This window comes from Thalia democratica, chromosome 1 (genome assembly GCF_965202585.1).
Source record: "Thalia democratica chromosome 1, ktThaDemo2.hap1.1, whole genome shotgun sequence".
Lineage (NCBI taxonomy): Eukaryota > Metazoa > Chordata > Thaliacea > Salpida > Salpidae > Thalia > Thalia democratica.
The window spans coordinates 69434926-69453785 of record NC_139165.1 but is presented as its reverse complement, the minus strand read 5'-3'; the positions used below and the strand labels follow the sequence as shown (position 1 = coordinate 69453785).

Here is an 18860-nt window from a genome sequence, read left to right as displayed (position 1 = left end):
ATGTTTTATTATTGCTTATTAATGTATTAACCATTTTAGTAGGGTAGTTTTAAGTTTTATCTTAATAACTAATATAAATTGTTATGCAACTTGCATAGGCCTAATAAGATAATGAAATTCAAAGAAACATAAGGAGAAGATAAAATCCTTTATTATGTTAGGTGGAAAAGCATGGTTTTTAATAGAAACTAGCTATTAAAACAGTTATGTCATATAACTAAACCGCAAAAGTTGTTATGTCGATTGACCGTCGGGATTTCACATCATTAAAAATTCCTACTTAGTTTTAGAGCAAAAAAATGTTTAACACTAACAGTTAAACAGACAAGTTTATTTGTATAACAAGTTCGAGTGTAATTAAGTCTCGCCTATGTTTTAATTGCGACTTAAATTAGTACTTTAATTGACAAACACTTCTTTAAAATTACTTTATTATGAGCAGTTGAAATAATGTAAGTAAAAACAAAATAAGTATTAAAAATAAAACATTTTGAAATAGAATAATAAATTAATTATAGTTGAATTAAGTATAATTATGAGCAGAATTTTATAAAAATTCCATTAAGTTCTTTGTTTGTTTTAATCAAATATTTTTCCAGACGATTATTACACAAAACATATTTATTTTTTATTTATTACAGTAAAGCCAGCTTACAGTCTATTGACATTATTCTCGGTGGTTTTTTGCACCTCTAAATTTCTATAAATGTTATGATTTTTTTCTTAACTAAAAATTTAAACCTATATAATAGGTTTCACAATACAAACTGGTTTTATTATTTTGTTATAAGTTTTTAAGTTATATAGTTTAATCTAGTAATTTATACTTACATTTCAAATATAATGATCGCTAAATAATATAAAGATTTTGTGTTTTTGAAAACATGTAGAACAATAACTTTCAAAAGATATCAAGAAAATTATTTTAGAAATATCTTCTATTAATCGTGAGAATAATCGTGTTTTTGCAAGTTTAAATTTTGAAAACTTTTAAATTTTTATAAAAAATGTAAATTTATTTTGCCCTACAAAAATTTTATTTCAAAAGAAAAAGTAAAAATGCGTAATAATAAGTTTTCGACACTAAACTTTCATAGTTAAGTTTATTATAACTATATATAACTTAATTACAGTTAATCTTTATATACAATTTACCAGTTGATTTAAGAATTAAAATTAAATTAAAGCTCGAGTAAATGACAAATTCTGAATATTTAAAAAACCTTCTACCTCTACTTTTGGCTTTGTATTAAACAGTATACATTTTCGTTTAAAGAACTTAGAGTTTAATGATATTAGTTTTAAATGAAACCACCATTATAATTACAATTACTAAATTTTATTAACTGTATTATTTAAACTTTCATAAACAATGATATTAATATTTTTAAAAAGTTGTATTTAATATAATTTCTCCCTGAATTCGGAGGAAAATTGGTAATCTGGTTTCTACACTTAAAAAAATATATATTTACAATATAGAATCATTTCAAAAGAAAGTACATAATAGACTTTAACCGCTGCGATACTCATTATATTTCTTACATTGACGACTATCAAAACTCAATATTCAATCTTTAGAATACAAAAGACTTATACTTTTCCTAATGATTTTTAAAACTAATTAAGTACACTTAATTAATAATCCAATTTTAAACCTTATTGTCAAAACAATAAATGAACCAATTAATATCAATAACTAATTTTCAACAAAAGCTATCTGAACATTAGGTTTTTTTTTAAACAAAATAAACTATACTTCAAAAAAAAAAAAACTATTTTCTTGAGATTTTTTTTAACGAATCCTTATCTTTAAAAAATAATAAATTAATATATTAATACATATCGGCTAAATAAATTTCGGGTTAGATATGATCAGGTTAGAAACGATCGGGTTAGAAATGATCGGGTTAGATATGATCGGGTTAGAAATGATCGGGTTAGATATGATCGGGTTTAATTGAGTTAGAAGTGATTGGGTTAGAAATGATCGGGTTAGAAGTGATCGGGTTAGAAATGATCGGTTTAGAAATGATCGGGTTAGAAGTGATCGGGTTAGAATAGATCGGGTTAGAAATGATTGGGTTAGAAATGATCGGGTTAGAAGTGATCGGGTTAGAAATGATCGGGTTAGAAATGATCGGGTTAGAAGTGATCGGGTTAGAAATGATCGGGTTAGAAGTGATCGGGTTACAAGTGATCGGGTTAGAAGTGATCGGGTTAGAAGTGATCGGGTTAGAATTGATAGGGTTAGAAGTGATCGGGTTATAAGTGATCGGGTTAGAAGTGATCAGGTTAGAAATGATCGGGTTGGAAGTGATCGGGTTAGAAATGATCGGGTTAGAAGTGATCGGGTTAGAAATGATCAGGTTAGAAATGATAGCGAGTTAGAAATGATAGTAAACCCATATTTATGTAGTTGTTTAATGATTTTGTTCATAAGTAATTTTTTTATCGTTTATCTATAAAAGTATACTCGTTTAATAGATTTACACTCATCAGGCAGTTAGTGCTAAAGCTAAAATTATTGTATTTTAAAGCTAGTTTCTTTTTCATTAAATATTATTGTGAAATCTAACAAATACATGTTAGTTTTCTATTCTAAATTTGTTTAAACTTTATTTGTATACTTATTGCTAATAGAGTGTTAAATGTTTAAAACATTAAATTTGAAAAAAAATTTGTTTAACAACAAGTTTCCACGTTGTTTGTTAAAGTTAAGTCTACAACAGTATTTTGTGTACCGGTTTAAATTACAAACTTCAGTGCAAAACCTTTTAGGATTAAGATAATTAACAAAAAAAAAAAACATTTCTGTTATGATAAATAAGTGACATTTTATTTAGTTTTTCCGTCTAAAAATACAACATTTAAGCCTAGTGTCTGTATAATCACTTGTTAAATTTAAATGCTTAACTGTAAGAAAATATTTATACTGCAAATAATATTCGGCCCATTAAGCTAGCAAATTTAAATAATGAATTTTAAACTAAAAAACTTTCTGTCACTAATTGTAAAAAGTGCCTGAATGAAAAGAATAACAATCTATGACTGAATGCATTAGGAGTTTTAGAGATCAATATTTTAAAAGAGTCTAGGCTAGATGCTCTAACTAATATCTATTTAGATGTAGGTTTTATATAAATTTACCGCTTATTTTGAAACTAAAAAAAATATATTACTTAGCTTATATAAATGCTGTTTCAAAGTTTTTTGTAGATATTAAAAACTATAGGCCCTTTGGGAAATTTTGAGCTAAATGCTTGATATATTTAAAAGGAAATGTTATATTGTAATCTATTAACATAAAAAATGTGGTTTTAGCATATCAAACTTTTAAGCCTTTTTTTAGATAGGATATGAAGACCTTTAAAACAGAACTTTGATAATTATGAGCCGTTTCATGCATAAACGTGTGGCTTCGAAAAAAAGTTGTAGAGCAGACATTATAACCTTTATATACTTTGGAGATAAAGTAAAAAGTTTTAAAAGGTGTTTAATTTAAATCGTTGAAAAACTATTTAAGTAGGTAAAACTTTTTAACATTTTTCTAAACATTAAAACCAAGCATTGTAAAATTTTATAAGTATTTGAAACTTTTTTGCCTTTTTTACTTGTTCTGTATCCACCCGGAACTTGATTTGAAAAAACAACTTCCGATGTGGTCACTAGTTTCTGCAGAGAATAGGACTAAAAGTAACTTAAGATGACTATAAACTCTATATTACAGTATTATAAGCTAAAAAAGATACTATTTTACAAAACGATCCAGAGCCAGTTGGATCCTGATTTGCGAATTTAGAAGAACATTGATACCAAATTCATTTGATACCAAATTCAAGAACACTTAATCGTACCTTAGCTTAGAAGAACATAAATGAATATCAAACAAAAATTTTAATTTGTTATTATTCTAGAACTTCTTTCTATAAAATGTTGAATCTACTTTAAATAATTAATTATATTAAAGAATTAAAAAACCCTAGCTCTTAAAATATAAGCAATAAATTTTTTTTAATGAACATTCAAAACTAGTTTGAGTGTTCAAAAAAATCAAATTAGTCCAAATATTCTATTAAACTTATAGAGATTCATAAAACACATTTTGATTTTTACATACTTTTTATCAAAAAATAATACGATACTGAAACAATAAAAACTGAGAAAATATAGCTTAAAACAAGTTTGAATATTAAATGAATGATTTTTTGTAAAAACACATACTAACGCTTGAGAAAAGAAGATTGCAAAAAATATATTTTAATTGCTGAAAGTTTTTTACTAATCAAACATTATGCTTTTTTAAATAAATAATTTTTCATATAAATTTATTGAAGACTAACTACTTTTTCTTTTTGATTTAAATACTGTAAGAAAACAAAATTTTAATCGAGTTGAACTGTTTTAAAAAACTATTTGGTAAAACTAAAAATAGTTGTAAATTGCATTACAGTCACATAAGATTACTAGAACTTTTACAAATTTACAAATTAAAGTCTTGCACGAAGCTTATGTACAAAAATATATGAAATAAAAAACAAAAAGCACGAGTCAGATTTGGTTTTAAAAAGTATTTCGTAACTTTAAACTACAAATTAACTTATAAAGCTTATTCTTAAACTTCAACAAATCTTGTAATATTTCAGGTCAAAGATATATAGTGCAAATTCAGGCATTAGAGGCTGGTTAAAACTGTGTGAAAACTCGGGCAGCAACTTATAGCTCATTCATATCTGAAGCAAGAGTTAATCGAAGCTAACAACTTAATGATTCAATCATTATTTTGTTGATGCACTTTTGTTTAAATTTTGGTTACTACCATTTTTGAGTTCTTTTGCATCTAAATGAACTTTATAATTTTTAATGGGCAGTATTAAAGTGACTGTTTTTCTTGTCAGAATTTAGTCCACTTCGTTTTATTTCGGACTGTTTTTGACTTTTCTCGTTGGAAAGCGTTTTTTTGTATCTGAACGTCCGGTGATATCATGCGAAAAAAATCTGCAAATTTGTAATTAACTTTAAAAAGCGTTTTTTGTGACAAAAAAGAAGAATGATCGAATTGAAACCAAAACATTTTTTTAGTAAAAAGAATAAGTATTTTGCTTTTTTATATTTTTGACAAGTTATTTATTTTTTTATTATTATCTTTTCTTTAAATGGTCAAAAATCTATTTAAAAAATTTTAATATATACTTATCGACTGCATTTTAATACAAATTCAAATATACTTGTTTGGCATGGTTAGAATACTTACTTTATCGTTAAAAAGTTTAAGCTGTTGAGTATTTTTAATGTGGTTAATGGTACATGTAATTAAAAAAGTAGTTATTATTGTGCACAGGGTGGCCACTGATTTATGAGAAATTTCTTTCAGGTTTTTGAAAGTACACGCTTTTAGGTCTATTTTCAGTTTAAATTAAGTTTAAGGTGAAAAACTGTGTTAAATAGTATAAAAACATTGAAAAGACACTGTAAAGCTACATTAAATGTGTTTTTTAGTAAACAAAAAAAATTGATGATGACAAAGTTTTTTTTTATCTATCAACACGATATTTTTTGTGTCAAATCAAAATTTTCTTACATAACATGTAAAAGTTGTTTAAAATTCTAAGTTTTTCCATATTTTTTAGTGATTTTTGTTCAAAATTCCAATTTTTATTTTTATTTCTCAAATTCTAGTTTTTTTAGCCTAAATTGTCAAATTCCAGATTTTTCCAGTAGTTTTGCAGTAAAAGAAAAATAAGTTTACAAGCTCGTGAAGCTGTAAAGCTATTACTCAAACAAAAGTTATTTATAAAAACACTTCTTTATTCACCACAAAAGAGGTCAAAAATGTTTTACTAAAATTATAGTAAATTCTAAAAACCGTCTTAAACTTTTCCCACTATATTATCATGACCTTTAACTTTTTTAATAATAAACAAACCAGTATTTGATTGTTGTGCTTCTTCTCTTGAGGAATCATCATGTTCTTTTTTTTCTGCCACAAAACTGTCACCAAAACCAATGCTGTTAGATGCTGTGACATAAATAAAAACAAAATTATTCTTTTGTGAATTTTACCAAGATTTTACAAGTAAACAAGCACAATCTACAAACAAACTGACTTGTGATTTTGCTGTCATCTCGCAGCAAACAATCGCGCTCGTGTTCGTTAGAGCCAATTAGCGAGCAGTCCGCCGCCTCTTCCGTCGTCTGATTGGCTGGTAGAGACTTTGTTAGAAGCGTGGGGGAAGTTAGGGGCTTCACCGAAATTTCCGCGTCAAACTTCAGCAGGCTCCTCGAGCAGCACGGCTCTTCGGAGTTCGGTTCCGGGGAATTTTTCTCCTCGGTTACCAACTGACCGTTTTCAATGCCGATTGGCTCGCACAGAAACTGGTTGATGCTTATTGGCTGGTCCGAGACTCGCTGGGAGCAGTCAATTGTGGGGGGAGGGAGGGCGGAGGAGAGCGAGTTGAGAAGTGGCGGGAGCTGGGGTTCGACCCACATGTCGGGTTGCCAGGTGTTGGCCTCGTCGTAACTAGGCAGGTGCACTTCCTGACCGTTCACCATCAACCTCGACTGTTGTTGTTGAAATGATCGAATAAATTTTTTTTTTCTAATCTCAAAATAAAAAGCAAGTATCTATTTTGTCCAAAGTTAAATATAAATTATTATAAAAAAATAACCTCGTCTTCGCGAAAATCTCGCCACCTCCTCTTGATGTGGCGCAGTTTGGGCTTGCAGAAGGCGAGGGCGATGATGAGCAGGAGTGAGAAGAAAACTCCCCCTGCCACCCAGCTCATCACCCGCACCATGGACGACGAAGTCACGTGACTTTTCACTCTACCGCCATCCACCGGATAGTTTGTTGTCACTTCTGTTTTAAAAATTTTGATTTATATGGTCAATTATGTTAATTAAAAGCTTATAAACACATCAAATTCAAAATTGGTTATTTTAATTGGAGCTTAGCAGCATTTCAAACCTTAATTCTGAAATGCCAAGAAAAAGTTAAAAAAAATCTTGTAATAAACAAACCGATGGGCCTGCATTGAACTTCGGTCTGGTTCACAACGCGGTCGGTAACGAGGTCCACGTAATTACCGTTTGTGCCACACCTCCAAGCCGACCGGCCCACCAAAACGTATCCGGTGGCGCAAGTAAACTGGACCACTTGGTTGTACTTGCAACATTCTGTGCTCGTTGGGTCTGTTTAAAAGTAGTGCTTGTTTATCTATTTAGCTACTTTTTTATGTATCTTATTGTTTAGCTGGAGCCTAATTGGTATTACAACTTTAAAAGTACACAGATTTTAACTTAATAATGCAGTTATTCTAATGGATTTAATAAGTTTGACGCCAAATAAATTTGCAAAACTACTGATTTAAAATTAATTAATCAAAAAACTGTAAAATAGTTTGTACTTCTACTTAATTCTATATAACTAAGTACATTTAATTTTAATTTTTTTGTTTTTAAAATTTTTAGTCCCACAAGACTACTGAATTTTTTGAAAAACAGATAATAAAAGCTTTTACTTAGTTTTTAGTGGTTACATAATATTTATTTAGGAAAAAAAATGTTTTTCTTAAACTTAAAGATTACTCGTTTCAAAAAACATTCGTTATGTAAAGTCAATTGACTATTTGTTGAAGAAAAAGAATTATACTTAACTTTTACTAGTTTTCTCTTAATCAAGATTGCGAAATACTCTATGTATGTGCATCAGTAAACAACTTTAAAAGATTTATTTTATTGGTATATAAAAAAATTGTAAAACTATTATTTATTTTTAGTAAATAAAGAAAGATAAATATATTATTACTTAATAAACTTTTTAACTAGATTAAATAATAAATTATTCGCATAGTAAAGTGTAGAAGTATTAAACGATACTTTTTATTAATGTACATCACTAATTTATATTAAACGTCAATAACTTTTTTTAAACTATTTGAGCGCTAAGGATAAAACTTCTCTAAATTTTCGTCTTAGCAATCTAAAATATTTTAATAATTAATTACGTATAAGTGAAATTTACTATATTCAACACACGCTTCGAACGACTAATCAAATCACTTAAATTATAGGTATAAAAAACTGAAAGTTTAAACAGTTTATTTTTGAAAATTTACCTTGGTTGCGACAAAACACAGCTCCATTTTTTAAGTCTTGCGGACGACTGCATGCAACTTTTGCTCCTGAAAAAATAAGTAGATTGATGTATGTGTTATTGAATAATTAATACGTTATATTTTGAGTGAAGTATTTTAAATTACAGTGCGTTGCGCAAAACTTTTCGAATTTCTATAAGATAATTAAATTAGGATAATTTGGACGTTATATAATTTTATGAAAAAAATTGATTGGGTAACTTTAAAAAGTTAGATGATTTTATTTTTTCATATTTTGGATATCAACAAAACAAATTGTAAAATTTATAACTTTTATAATTAACAAAACAAGTAATTTATATGAACTTTTATCATGAAATAGTTTTGTCAAAAACTTAGATATGTTTAAGGAACAAACTACCTAAATAAATTGTAGAAAAAAAAACAGAAAACTACTTAAAGACAAGATTGTAAAATAATATTATATAAATCACTTATCATAAAACTACAAAAACTGTATAGTATGTGTACAATTAGAAGTTTGATTTAGTTTCATAATATTTTTTTAATAATTGATGTATTAATTAGTAGAGTTTTACTTGCAATGTAAATTTTCTTAGAATTTTAAAAGATTATTTAACAAAAACAAAAATTACTCATATACTTCCTGATTACACCATTGCATTATTTTGTTGAATACATTTTTTATTAACTTAAATTGTATTTTATTGAATAGTTTTACTGTGTTTATTAGATTTTAGTGTTTGAAGTTTTTGGTTAAAAAATAAGTTTTATATTATTTGCCTTTACAATTGTATTTACCTGACGAAAATTTAAAAACTATATCAAAATATAATATATATGTTGTTTTGGTTTTCATTAAATAAAAAGTAAAATACATGATGATCAGAATATTAAAACAGTTAAATTATTAACGATAAAAATAGCATTCATGAAAAAGGTTTTAAGAAAAAATAAAATATAACGACAAGCTATGAATAAAACTTTTACTTAATATTCTAGCAGTAGATTATTTTTATTGTAAAATTTTTAAGTAAATGTAAAATAAACCTTTATTCAGACCGCAAACTAGGTCAATAAATTTTGTACATAATATACTTATTTTCTATAAATAAAAGGATACCAACAGAACAGTAAGTACTTTAGATTTATTCTATTCCTAATTGAAATTGAGTTTAAAGTTGAAGTAATAGATAACAACAAATAAAAACCGCTTTAAGATTATGGAAAACTACTTAAAACCTCACTTTTAAACCGGTATACAATAAAACTTAGTTTCGGTTTAAGATTAAAACTAATATTCTTTACACAGGCTTGTTTTACAATCGTCCCTTTACGACACAACTATTTTCAAATAAGTTTTAAAGTTTTATTTAAAAAACAAAGCTAGTTTTTGGCAAGAGCATTGTTTATCTGAAGATGGGCTAAACAAAAAAAATGTTAAACACTAATCAAAACAAAGATAACAAATCATTATAAGTTACATCTATTTCTAATACCTTAATTGTATTCAAAATTATATACCAATATTTTATAGTCGAACTAGTTTTACCATCTTCACAAACTTTAAAAACAAACTAAATATTTACTCAAATTGGTCTCTTTTGTGTTGAATATTTGGTATTTTTTAAATATAACTACATAGAGTTAAAAAGTATTTAAGAATTGTTTTATACAATTTAAATGAAAAATACAAAAACATCTTAAAATAATTGGAATGGAATTAAATCCTAAATAGGTTTTACAACAAGTAATTTCTTTTGTAAGTTTAATATATGTAATAAAACAAAAACATTATATTTTATTTATTTTAAAGTAAGCTTTCTACAACAAACACTTATTTTTAGTTAAGTTTAAAATTTTTGATTTAGTTTAGTTAAAAATTCAAAGTTTTATTGATATCATACCACAAGTTATTTCACAGCAAAAGATATTTTGTTTTACAGAAGCACTTAAATCACGTAAATTAAATATATTTTATGAGTATTTTAAGTTTGTATATAAGATTTGCATTTTAACTTGAAGTTGAAAAGCTCTTACAGTAGAAAAAAGTTAAAAAAAAAATTATGAATAGGTAAACAACTAAATATAACAGTTTTAAAAAATACTGTCGAAGATATAACGTAATAAGGCTCTAAAATCTAGCAATCCAAACAAGCAAAGTCCGTCGGATAATCAAAACAACTGTTTTTGTACGCAAATACAAAATACGTACAAAAGTAAGTAGTTGTTTTCAAACTACTATCTACACCTAGTAAACTGATAGAAACTAATCAGTGAACTAAAGTTTATCCTTTTTTATTAATAACAAACCTAAATGACACTCTATTGATGGGTCGGACCATGTATTATGGGACAAACATTTGGATTGAAATTGTTTGCCACCCGAGAGACATTTGTAATATATTATGTCATCAAGTGCGTACACGGGTTTTAAGGGTTGGTACGGCGCATAAAACAACTTGCTGGGTGCATCACAATCTGTTGAAAAATTAAAAATTGTACAAAATGAAAAAAAAATGATTTTTTTTAAATAATGATATAACTTTTAAAGGAATCCTGCTACAGCAACAACTCAATAAAAACTTTTTTACAACCTTAAAATTTTTGTATTACAGTTTTATTGTCAAAAATTTCTGCAAGAGTATATTCACCTATTAAGTACATCATATATCTTCAGTTTTATTACTTTCAAAAAGCAAATAAGATTTTTTTTTAATTCAGGTACATAAGCTAATATACCAAAAACTGGTGTGTAGTAAAAAAAATGTTGTTTTACTTTTATGTCACTAAAATTCAAAAACGATTTAGAAATACATTTTTTGTTAATGAAAATTATTAAAAAACTTCATTATAATTGCTATCATTCAATAAAGCAATAGAGATACATGTATATACTTAAATACAAGTACGCATTTTTAATAGCAAGACGATAAAAACTATTTGATACAAAAACTATGTCAGTACATTTTTTTATAAACTAACAATACAATACTCTTCAAAAATATAACTATCCTAATATTTTTTCAACAACAAAATGTTTAGTTTATGTTATACATATATTTATGATATAATTAATTAGAATAAAATAAGCAATTTTTTTATTGAAACTTTTCTATTAGTGCAATTGAGCTTAATCACTCAAACTAAAAATACGTAAGAACTATTTTTTTTTATTAAATTATGACTAATTTGTTCCAATACTAAATTAAACTTGGTTTAAAGATTTATCATTCCAAAACTGAAAAGCTTAACTTAACAAAACATGAACTTTTTACTATTAGTTTAACCAAAAATTTTCAGCATTTTCTTTCAAAAATACCATAAATATCAGTTATTAATATTCTTTTAGTCCAAAGCCAGTGATAATTTCATTTTAGAAAATGCATACATTTAATCCTTTTTTCAAACTAGCTTGCTTTGTATGACTTTAACCATGAATTAAATTTTAATTTGTTAAGAACAAATACTTTTCAAATATGTTGACTGATTTAAATACCGCTTATCCAAAAAGTTCTACTTCTTTTTAATAAAACTTTAATATTTTAATTAAGTGTTTTTATCTAACTTGATCAATTATAACAAATGACTTTCTAAAAAAGGCAAAACTTTTAATTAATGTCTGAAAAACAATTCATCAATTATCTTTTAGGTTAAATAATCAACAAATCTAAACTAAACGTTTCAAAATATAACATTAGTTATATAAAATATACAAGAACTTCACTTAGTCAACGTAAATAAAGCTTAAAATATTTCAAAAAGTTAATCAAAGGAAAAGGAAATAACTAGTTTGAGTAATTAAGACAAATATATTAAAATTTTCATTTTCTGTTAAGCTTATATTGATTTATATTCAATCAGTTTTTTATAGATGTGTAATTTAGAGGTTTCTCATTACTTTCTTCAAAAACAACATTACCAAAACAACTATTACATATATTACTTAAAGTAAAACCCTGCAGGATCAGACTGAGTTTATGAGTAAAGCTATAATTGTTTATTTACAACGTTTTTTTTTACTTTCTCAATAGATTTACATACTATCGTACAATTACCAGAGTGGAAAATTGACATTATGTGACTAAACTACAAAAACATATATAAGAATTAAGCTTGATCAAGTGTAAAAAATAAGTCTGTAAAATATGTAAATGTAAAACATGTAAATATGTTTTCAAACCCGTGTCAATCCAACTTCTGACTTAAATCCCTCAGAAGTTGGATGGACACGGGTTTGAAAAAACCATCTACCAGGTCATCGGTGATTGCCGAACACTTATTAAACAATTCTGATAGTGCAAAGAATTACAGTGACAGTAATTTTTCAATTATAAAAAAAGCACGTAATGATTATCATCTAAGTGTTTTAGAATCTTTATTTATAAAAACGTTTAAACCTAATTTATGCAAGCAACAATACGTTTATAAATCTAATGTTTATAAGTTGTTATGATTATTGGTTGTCGCTTATTTTATTATATTGATTGTTTGTTTTGTTTTTATATTTATACGTTTGCTTATCTTAGTTAAATTACTAATTAATTTATCTGTAGTCATGTAATTATAAACTGTTAATTATCTCTAATTAATTTTGCTTAAACTATTCTAGTTGGTGTTAATTGAATACTTTCTGATAAAACCTCTAACTGTTTATTTACTCAAATTTATTTATAAAACTAGTTGCTAACAAAAGTAGTTTATAAGTGTTAGCTGAAACCAATTTAACTTGTTTGTTTAAATAAAAATGTTTTTAAACGAATCATGTCTTAAATTTCTGTTTTAAGTTTTTATTGTAAAAAGATCATTTTCTACTTAATTTTATTGATAAAATAAAATATAAGGTATATATGCCGTCACATTGAGTTGAACGGTATATGAAAAAAAGTAGTCTTAAATTTAAAAAATTCTTATATGGGGATTATTTTTTGTTAACTTAAACAAAACCTACAAAATTAGAGAGTTGTTTAAGTACATACATTTATATGGTCCCAGCTAAAAAATTTTTGCAATCTTATGTTCACTAGGTTAAGGTAAAAAAAATGCAGTAGTTTTTTTTTTTTGATATTGGTAGAGATAAATAAAATTCATAATCAAATAAAAAATCAAGCTTATTATAAGAAATTTTTAGAATTAGTTAGGAAACCAAGAAATAAGAAATAAAATATTCTTAGTTTTAGATAATTTTTAATGGATTTAAACTTTCACAGTTGGTTTTTAGTGTTGAAGACATCCAATTTTGTTTTATGCAAAAACTCTCAAAATTACATAACGCTAACTAGCTCAACTTTTGTTTTAGACTGATTTTTTTATTTGGTTTGAAGCTATAATTGTGTTAGAATCTGGTTTCTAGTTGACAGGTCCACTATGGGCCATAGTGTAAAATAATCACTTCACAACTAAGAAAAAAATTCTATAAAATGACTAGATAATAAAATATAAAACTAAAACAAATTATTAACTCAGAGTCATATAAAAATAAATTTTAAATAGGCTTATTTATAAAACCAATTCAAACTAGCCTCAGTGATAAATTCTTAATTTAATTGGTGATAGCCATAACAAATTGAATAAAAAGTCTACTATGAAAATATAAAAGCTAAATATTGCATAGAATATATACAGTTTTTTAGACTTATACTAAAAATCAAAAACTATCTTTAAGTTGTAAGTTTAAAAGGAAATACTATAATAATCAATAAAGAAATTTTAAATAAAATGCAAAACCGATGTTTGTAAAAAAATTAGATAAGTAAATATAAAACAATATTTAATATAATATTATATAAACCTTTAATAAATATTTCCAATAATTTTTTTATACCATTTTGATTTATAACTAGAAAATCATGTTTTGCAAAAACATAAAAAGTTTATTTTAAATATTGTATTTTTATACATACAGCAGAAAAAAATATTTGTAAAATACAAATAAAAAGTATTATGTTTTCGGTTATGTAAAAAAAACTATCGTACTGTGTACTTAAATGTTTTGCATATTTAAAAAATAATTCAATAATACAACAAACCGACTAATGTTCGTACTGTTTAATAAAGTTTCTACAACAATAATCTAAAACAATTCAGTATTTTTTTAGTATAAAATAAAAATAAGGTTTAAAAATGCTTTTAGAAGGGAATCTTTACTGTTAAAAGTTTAGCTTGTATCTATCTTTTATAAAGCTTTTTACAATTAAGAGCATAAAATCTATCTAAATAAGTCTAAAAAATTTTCAAGATAAAAAAAAATTGCAGATTAGTTAAAACAAATAAATTATTTAAAAACGTATCAAATTACAGATACAAAAAAACCAGTTTACATTACAAAAATGTTTTTTTGTTATTTATGCTGCTCTAAGATAGCAGACTAACAATATGCTTTAAATGGTATTTATTGAAAATAGTATACATTATAAAAGTTCAACAAGTTACATTGAAAACCAACTAACATGGACTTATCTCACAAGTGGGTGGATACATAGGCGTCCAATTGTTTGTTTCGTCACAGTTCATTATTTTCGTACCAACCAACCGGTATCCTACGTCACAGTGAAATTCCACTTGCGAATTTTTCACTCCTTCAACGTAATGAGGCAATCTGTATCCGTGTTCTATCTGCAAGTCGCCACTATCACAAACTGTTAAATATATCCACATTAAAATTATACTTTAACTTTACATGTTTTTGACTTAACAAACATGCTTAGAATATTTGATTTATTTGTATATAATAAGCTTTTTAAAATCCAAATTAATTTAATTTTATAAAGTTCACTTTTATAAAGTTAGCTTAGTTTATAACTTAAATTTCTATGTAGTAATAAATAAACTTTTCTTGGTAAAGATAAAGTAAAATGAAAATAAAATGAACTATAAAAACAAAAGTACTTATTAGAATCATAATTATTATAGTTGTTTTTACTTATTAGTTTACATTTACAGGTAAATAAATTTGTAGAAAATATTTTTAATTTTTTTTAGTGCTTTTAAATATAGTTAACGCCAAAAAAAATAATTTAAAACTTTTGTCATAAAAATAAAGTACAAACATATACTACATAATTTCAATTCAAAATGCAGAGCACTACACTGTACGACAAAAGTTTTTATAAACATAATTAAAAATTTTGAAGAAAAACCAGCACAAAAAAAAGCTTATTATATTACAAATATTATAACTTAATATCAAGCCAAACTTTTAAAAAAGTTAACATGACTGCTTAGAAACAGCCTAGATCAGCACACAAAGTTTGATGATCATAAACAAATATAGGTTGTTATCCTATTATAAATTTTTATTTCTTAATAAAATTTTGCACAATTTCTTAACTAAATTTATATCATAACAACTGTAAATACTTTGTTTTAGCAAATAAACTTCAAATAATCGAGCATTAACAATTTCTACTCATTTAATATTGTTTAAGTTCTAAGATCACTGGTCCAGGTTGTTGCAAGGTTACTGCTGAGTATAAACTTCACTTTTAAATTTTTATCAATAATAGAAATATTAACCTAATTGTTTCTAATATTTTGAAGTTTACAAATAAACTTTAAGTTTTATTATATTAAAATTTTTAAAAATAACTTTATATAAAGGTAAATTAAAATATTAAGTCCTTAATTAATAATTTTCATTTTGATCCAAATTATATTATCTATATTTCTTTGGGATTTGGTATAAAAAACAATAAGTTCGAAATATTGCTAAAAAGTATTGACTACTTACTGTTTTATTTTATGTATATACATTTTTATAGTTGTAAACCTAAAAATTAACAATAATAAGCATTAAGATAATTTGTTTTTCTTGAGTTCAATATATAAAGTTTTAAACATAAAACACATGATTACTGTTGTTTTTTTTGTTGAAAAAACAGTTTCTTGGAGTAAATAATGAGTTGTAAACTTTTATATAAAAAAAGTATATATAATTATTTATCATACTGTTAACTTTTAAATTATTGTAAAAAAAAACAATGTATAATGAAAAATTATATACGCTTTATTTAAATAAAAGTTTACAATTCATTATTTACTCCAAAAAACTGTTTTTTACAATAAAAGAAAAACTACAGTTACCATGTGTTTTATGTTTAAAACTTTAAACATTGATTTCAAGAAAAACGAATTATCTTATACTTATTATTTTTAATTTTTATGTTTACAACTACAAAAATATCTATATATAAAATAAAACGTACTATAAAATACTCAATATTTTTTACATTATATTTTATCATAAAGAATTCGCTAAAATGCAAAACAAAAAGTTATAAGCTTTTGTTAACTGCAAACTTAGACGTAAACTGAAATATAAATATTTTTTTAAAGAACTTTGTTTGTGTTAAACTTAAATTTAGAAAGTGAAACTTCTTATAAAATAAAACAAATTCATTATTTAATAGTTTTGATAAAATTTTAGAACAGTTTGTTGTCAAATACAGACAATTAAACGGTTATATGTTTTAATAGTTTCAGGATGTAAAACAATGATACTACAGTGTTTTTTATAACAAAATTTAAAAATTCGGTTAGTAAATTAGTAAGTTTTTTTTCTATAAAATTGCTAACTTAATTAACACATCACTATAAATAAACAACTTATAATAGGAAATCATGAAAAAATGAAGTTTTTTTTTTTCATAGAAATACTTTTTGTATTTCATATTAAATTACTTAAAAACTATGTCTAGAAGATATTCAACAAATGTTACTATATTCAAAAACTAATTTGGGTTTTTTAATTAGTTCAAGAGCGACATATCATATTTCTTACCTCTAACACATCTAGCTTCTTCCTGGGGCTCCCAATTTGTAAAAACACACTTTTTACTTTTCACAGCATCAATAGTTGGAAAGGCAAGTCCTTTACTGCTGTCACAAAAGTAGTCTATGGTGTCACCGTGCTTGTAAACTACTCCCTGCCTGTATGGTGGAAACCTTTCTACATCTTCTATTGGCATTTCAAAGTCTTCACAAACTTGAAAATTTAACTTTTGATAACACTATATATTGCATTACATTATTATTTACTTGAAAATTGATACAACCAATTTTTTTTGTTCTCAAAATTTTGGTTTGTAAAAAAAAATAAATAAAGATTTTTAAACTTTTAGAAGTTTCCTAAAACTTTGACTCTTTTTTTTTTGTGAATTATTAGTTATCCATTATTTTGTCAAACTTAAAGATTGACATTTCTTAACAACTTTGTTACATAATGCACATAGAACAGCATTTTCTATAACGATATTTAAGAGTTTAAATAAATTGATTTTATACAGAAATATATAACAGTAAAAATGCAACTTTAAAAGAAAAAAAATTTATTAGCACAGAGAAACATCATTAGCTTTAAATCTAGCCTTTTCCTGTTGTTTTTATATCAAAACAAACTTGGAAAGTTTAGATTTTTTATTAACATATAACATTGAAAATAAATATTAAGAAAAAAAAATTATAGCTTTTTGAGCATCTCTTAAACTAATATTTTAATGTTTTGCACAAAAAAACAACCATTGAAATTTTATTTAGTATGTAAGATTTTATTATAAAGTTACCTTTTATATACTTTATTTATTAGAATAATAATCGTGATAATTACATAGAATAATATTAATTTATAATTTTACATGTATACTTGCACTTTTACAAGACAACTTACCAGGCTTTTTAACACATGAAGGAATATTCTTAAGGCTTGGATACCACTCAAATGTATTGTTAGATATCATTATACAAACAAATATATTTGTACCGTTTACTGCATAACCAGAATTACAGTCTAGCCGAATCTTTCCCCCTACACCAAAAATCTGGTTATTTATAAATGCTGGATGGCGTTGACCATTCTGTATTTCTATCTCAAAATCTTTGCAATCTATAAATATTGTTATATAATTAAAGGCAGCTTACAAACAAAAATTCACCATTAATAATAAAAAAATGAAAATTTTAAATAAACCATTTTGGTATCCCAAGCTTGAAATTTTAACTTATTAGTCATAATAAAATTTAAAATAAGTAAAAAACTTACAACTTTCTGATTTGGTACCAACAACAAGATAGATAAAATTTAGGCTGATAAAAATAAAATCATATTTCCATAACTGCTTCATTGCATTGTATTAAAAGTTTTTACATAATACTGTTTGGTAACAAAATTATTTTGTTCTGAAAAAAAAACACAAGCTGTATTTTAAAAGTTAAAAAAAAGTTGTTATCTTAGACTAATAAAAATATTATAAATTAGTTGAAATTTATAATTTTTAAGTTAACGCTTATAATATTTTAATTTAAACAAACATCAACCATATAAACTAAGCTTAAATCAATTTTAGATTTATCTTATGTTACATGCTTTTTTTCAGGGTTAAATAAATAATTACAATGAAAGGAAACTTATTGTGAGTCATTAACAAAGATCTGTTATAAATTTTCAAAAAAACATTTTTACATCTGAGTCCAAATAACACCAACTCTTTTAGTAATATTTCTTTTTAATTTGTCTAATTTGAAAACTTAATTGTACTACAATATTTTCTAAACTAGTCTAGTTTATAAAACGGAGTTTAGCTAGATGTAAATCAAACAACTACAAGTAAATAGTCTTTTTTATGATAAATAAATAAAAATAAAAATAAGTTTTGAAAGTCATAAAGTTTTTAAAAAGAATGTAAATACTTTGCACATAGTTGTCCCTGCCTAAACAAAATAAATTATAAGCTGAAACTTTTGGTATAT

At 24.9% G+C, this 18860-nt stretch overlaps 1 protein-coding gene across 1 annotated transcript; it reads right to left on the bottom strand.

The window, feature by feature from the left end:
* Positions 1-4207: 4207 nt before the first annotated feature.
* Positions 4208-18292, bottom strand: LOC145831342 (uncharacterized). The gene is made up of 11 exons (XM_082938568.1): positions 18154-18292; positions 17782-17997; positions 16897-17100; positions 14567-14755; positions 10431-10598; positions 8118-8183; positions 7021-7191; positions 6669-6859; positions 6108-6561; positions 5927-6019; positions 4208-4998 (listed from the first exon to the last, which is right to left on the bottom strand). Exons 1-11 carry the CDS (start codon positions 18233-18235, stop codon positions 4895-4897), a joined length of 1938 nt encoding a protein of 645 aa, XP_082794694.1. The 5' UTR covers positions 18236-18292; the 3' UTR covers positions 4208-4894.
* Positions 18293-18860: the final 568 nt, after the last annotated feature.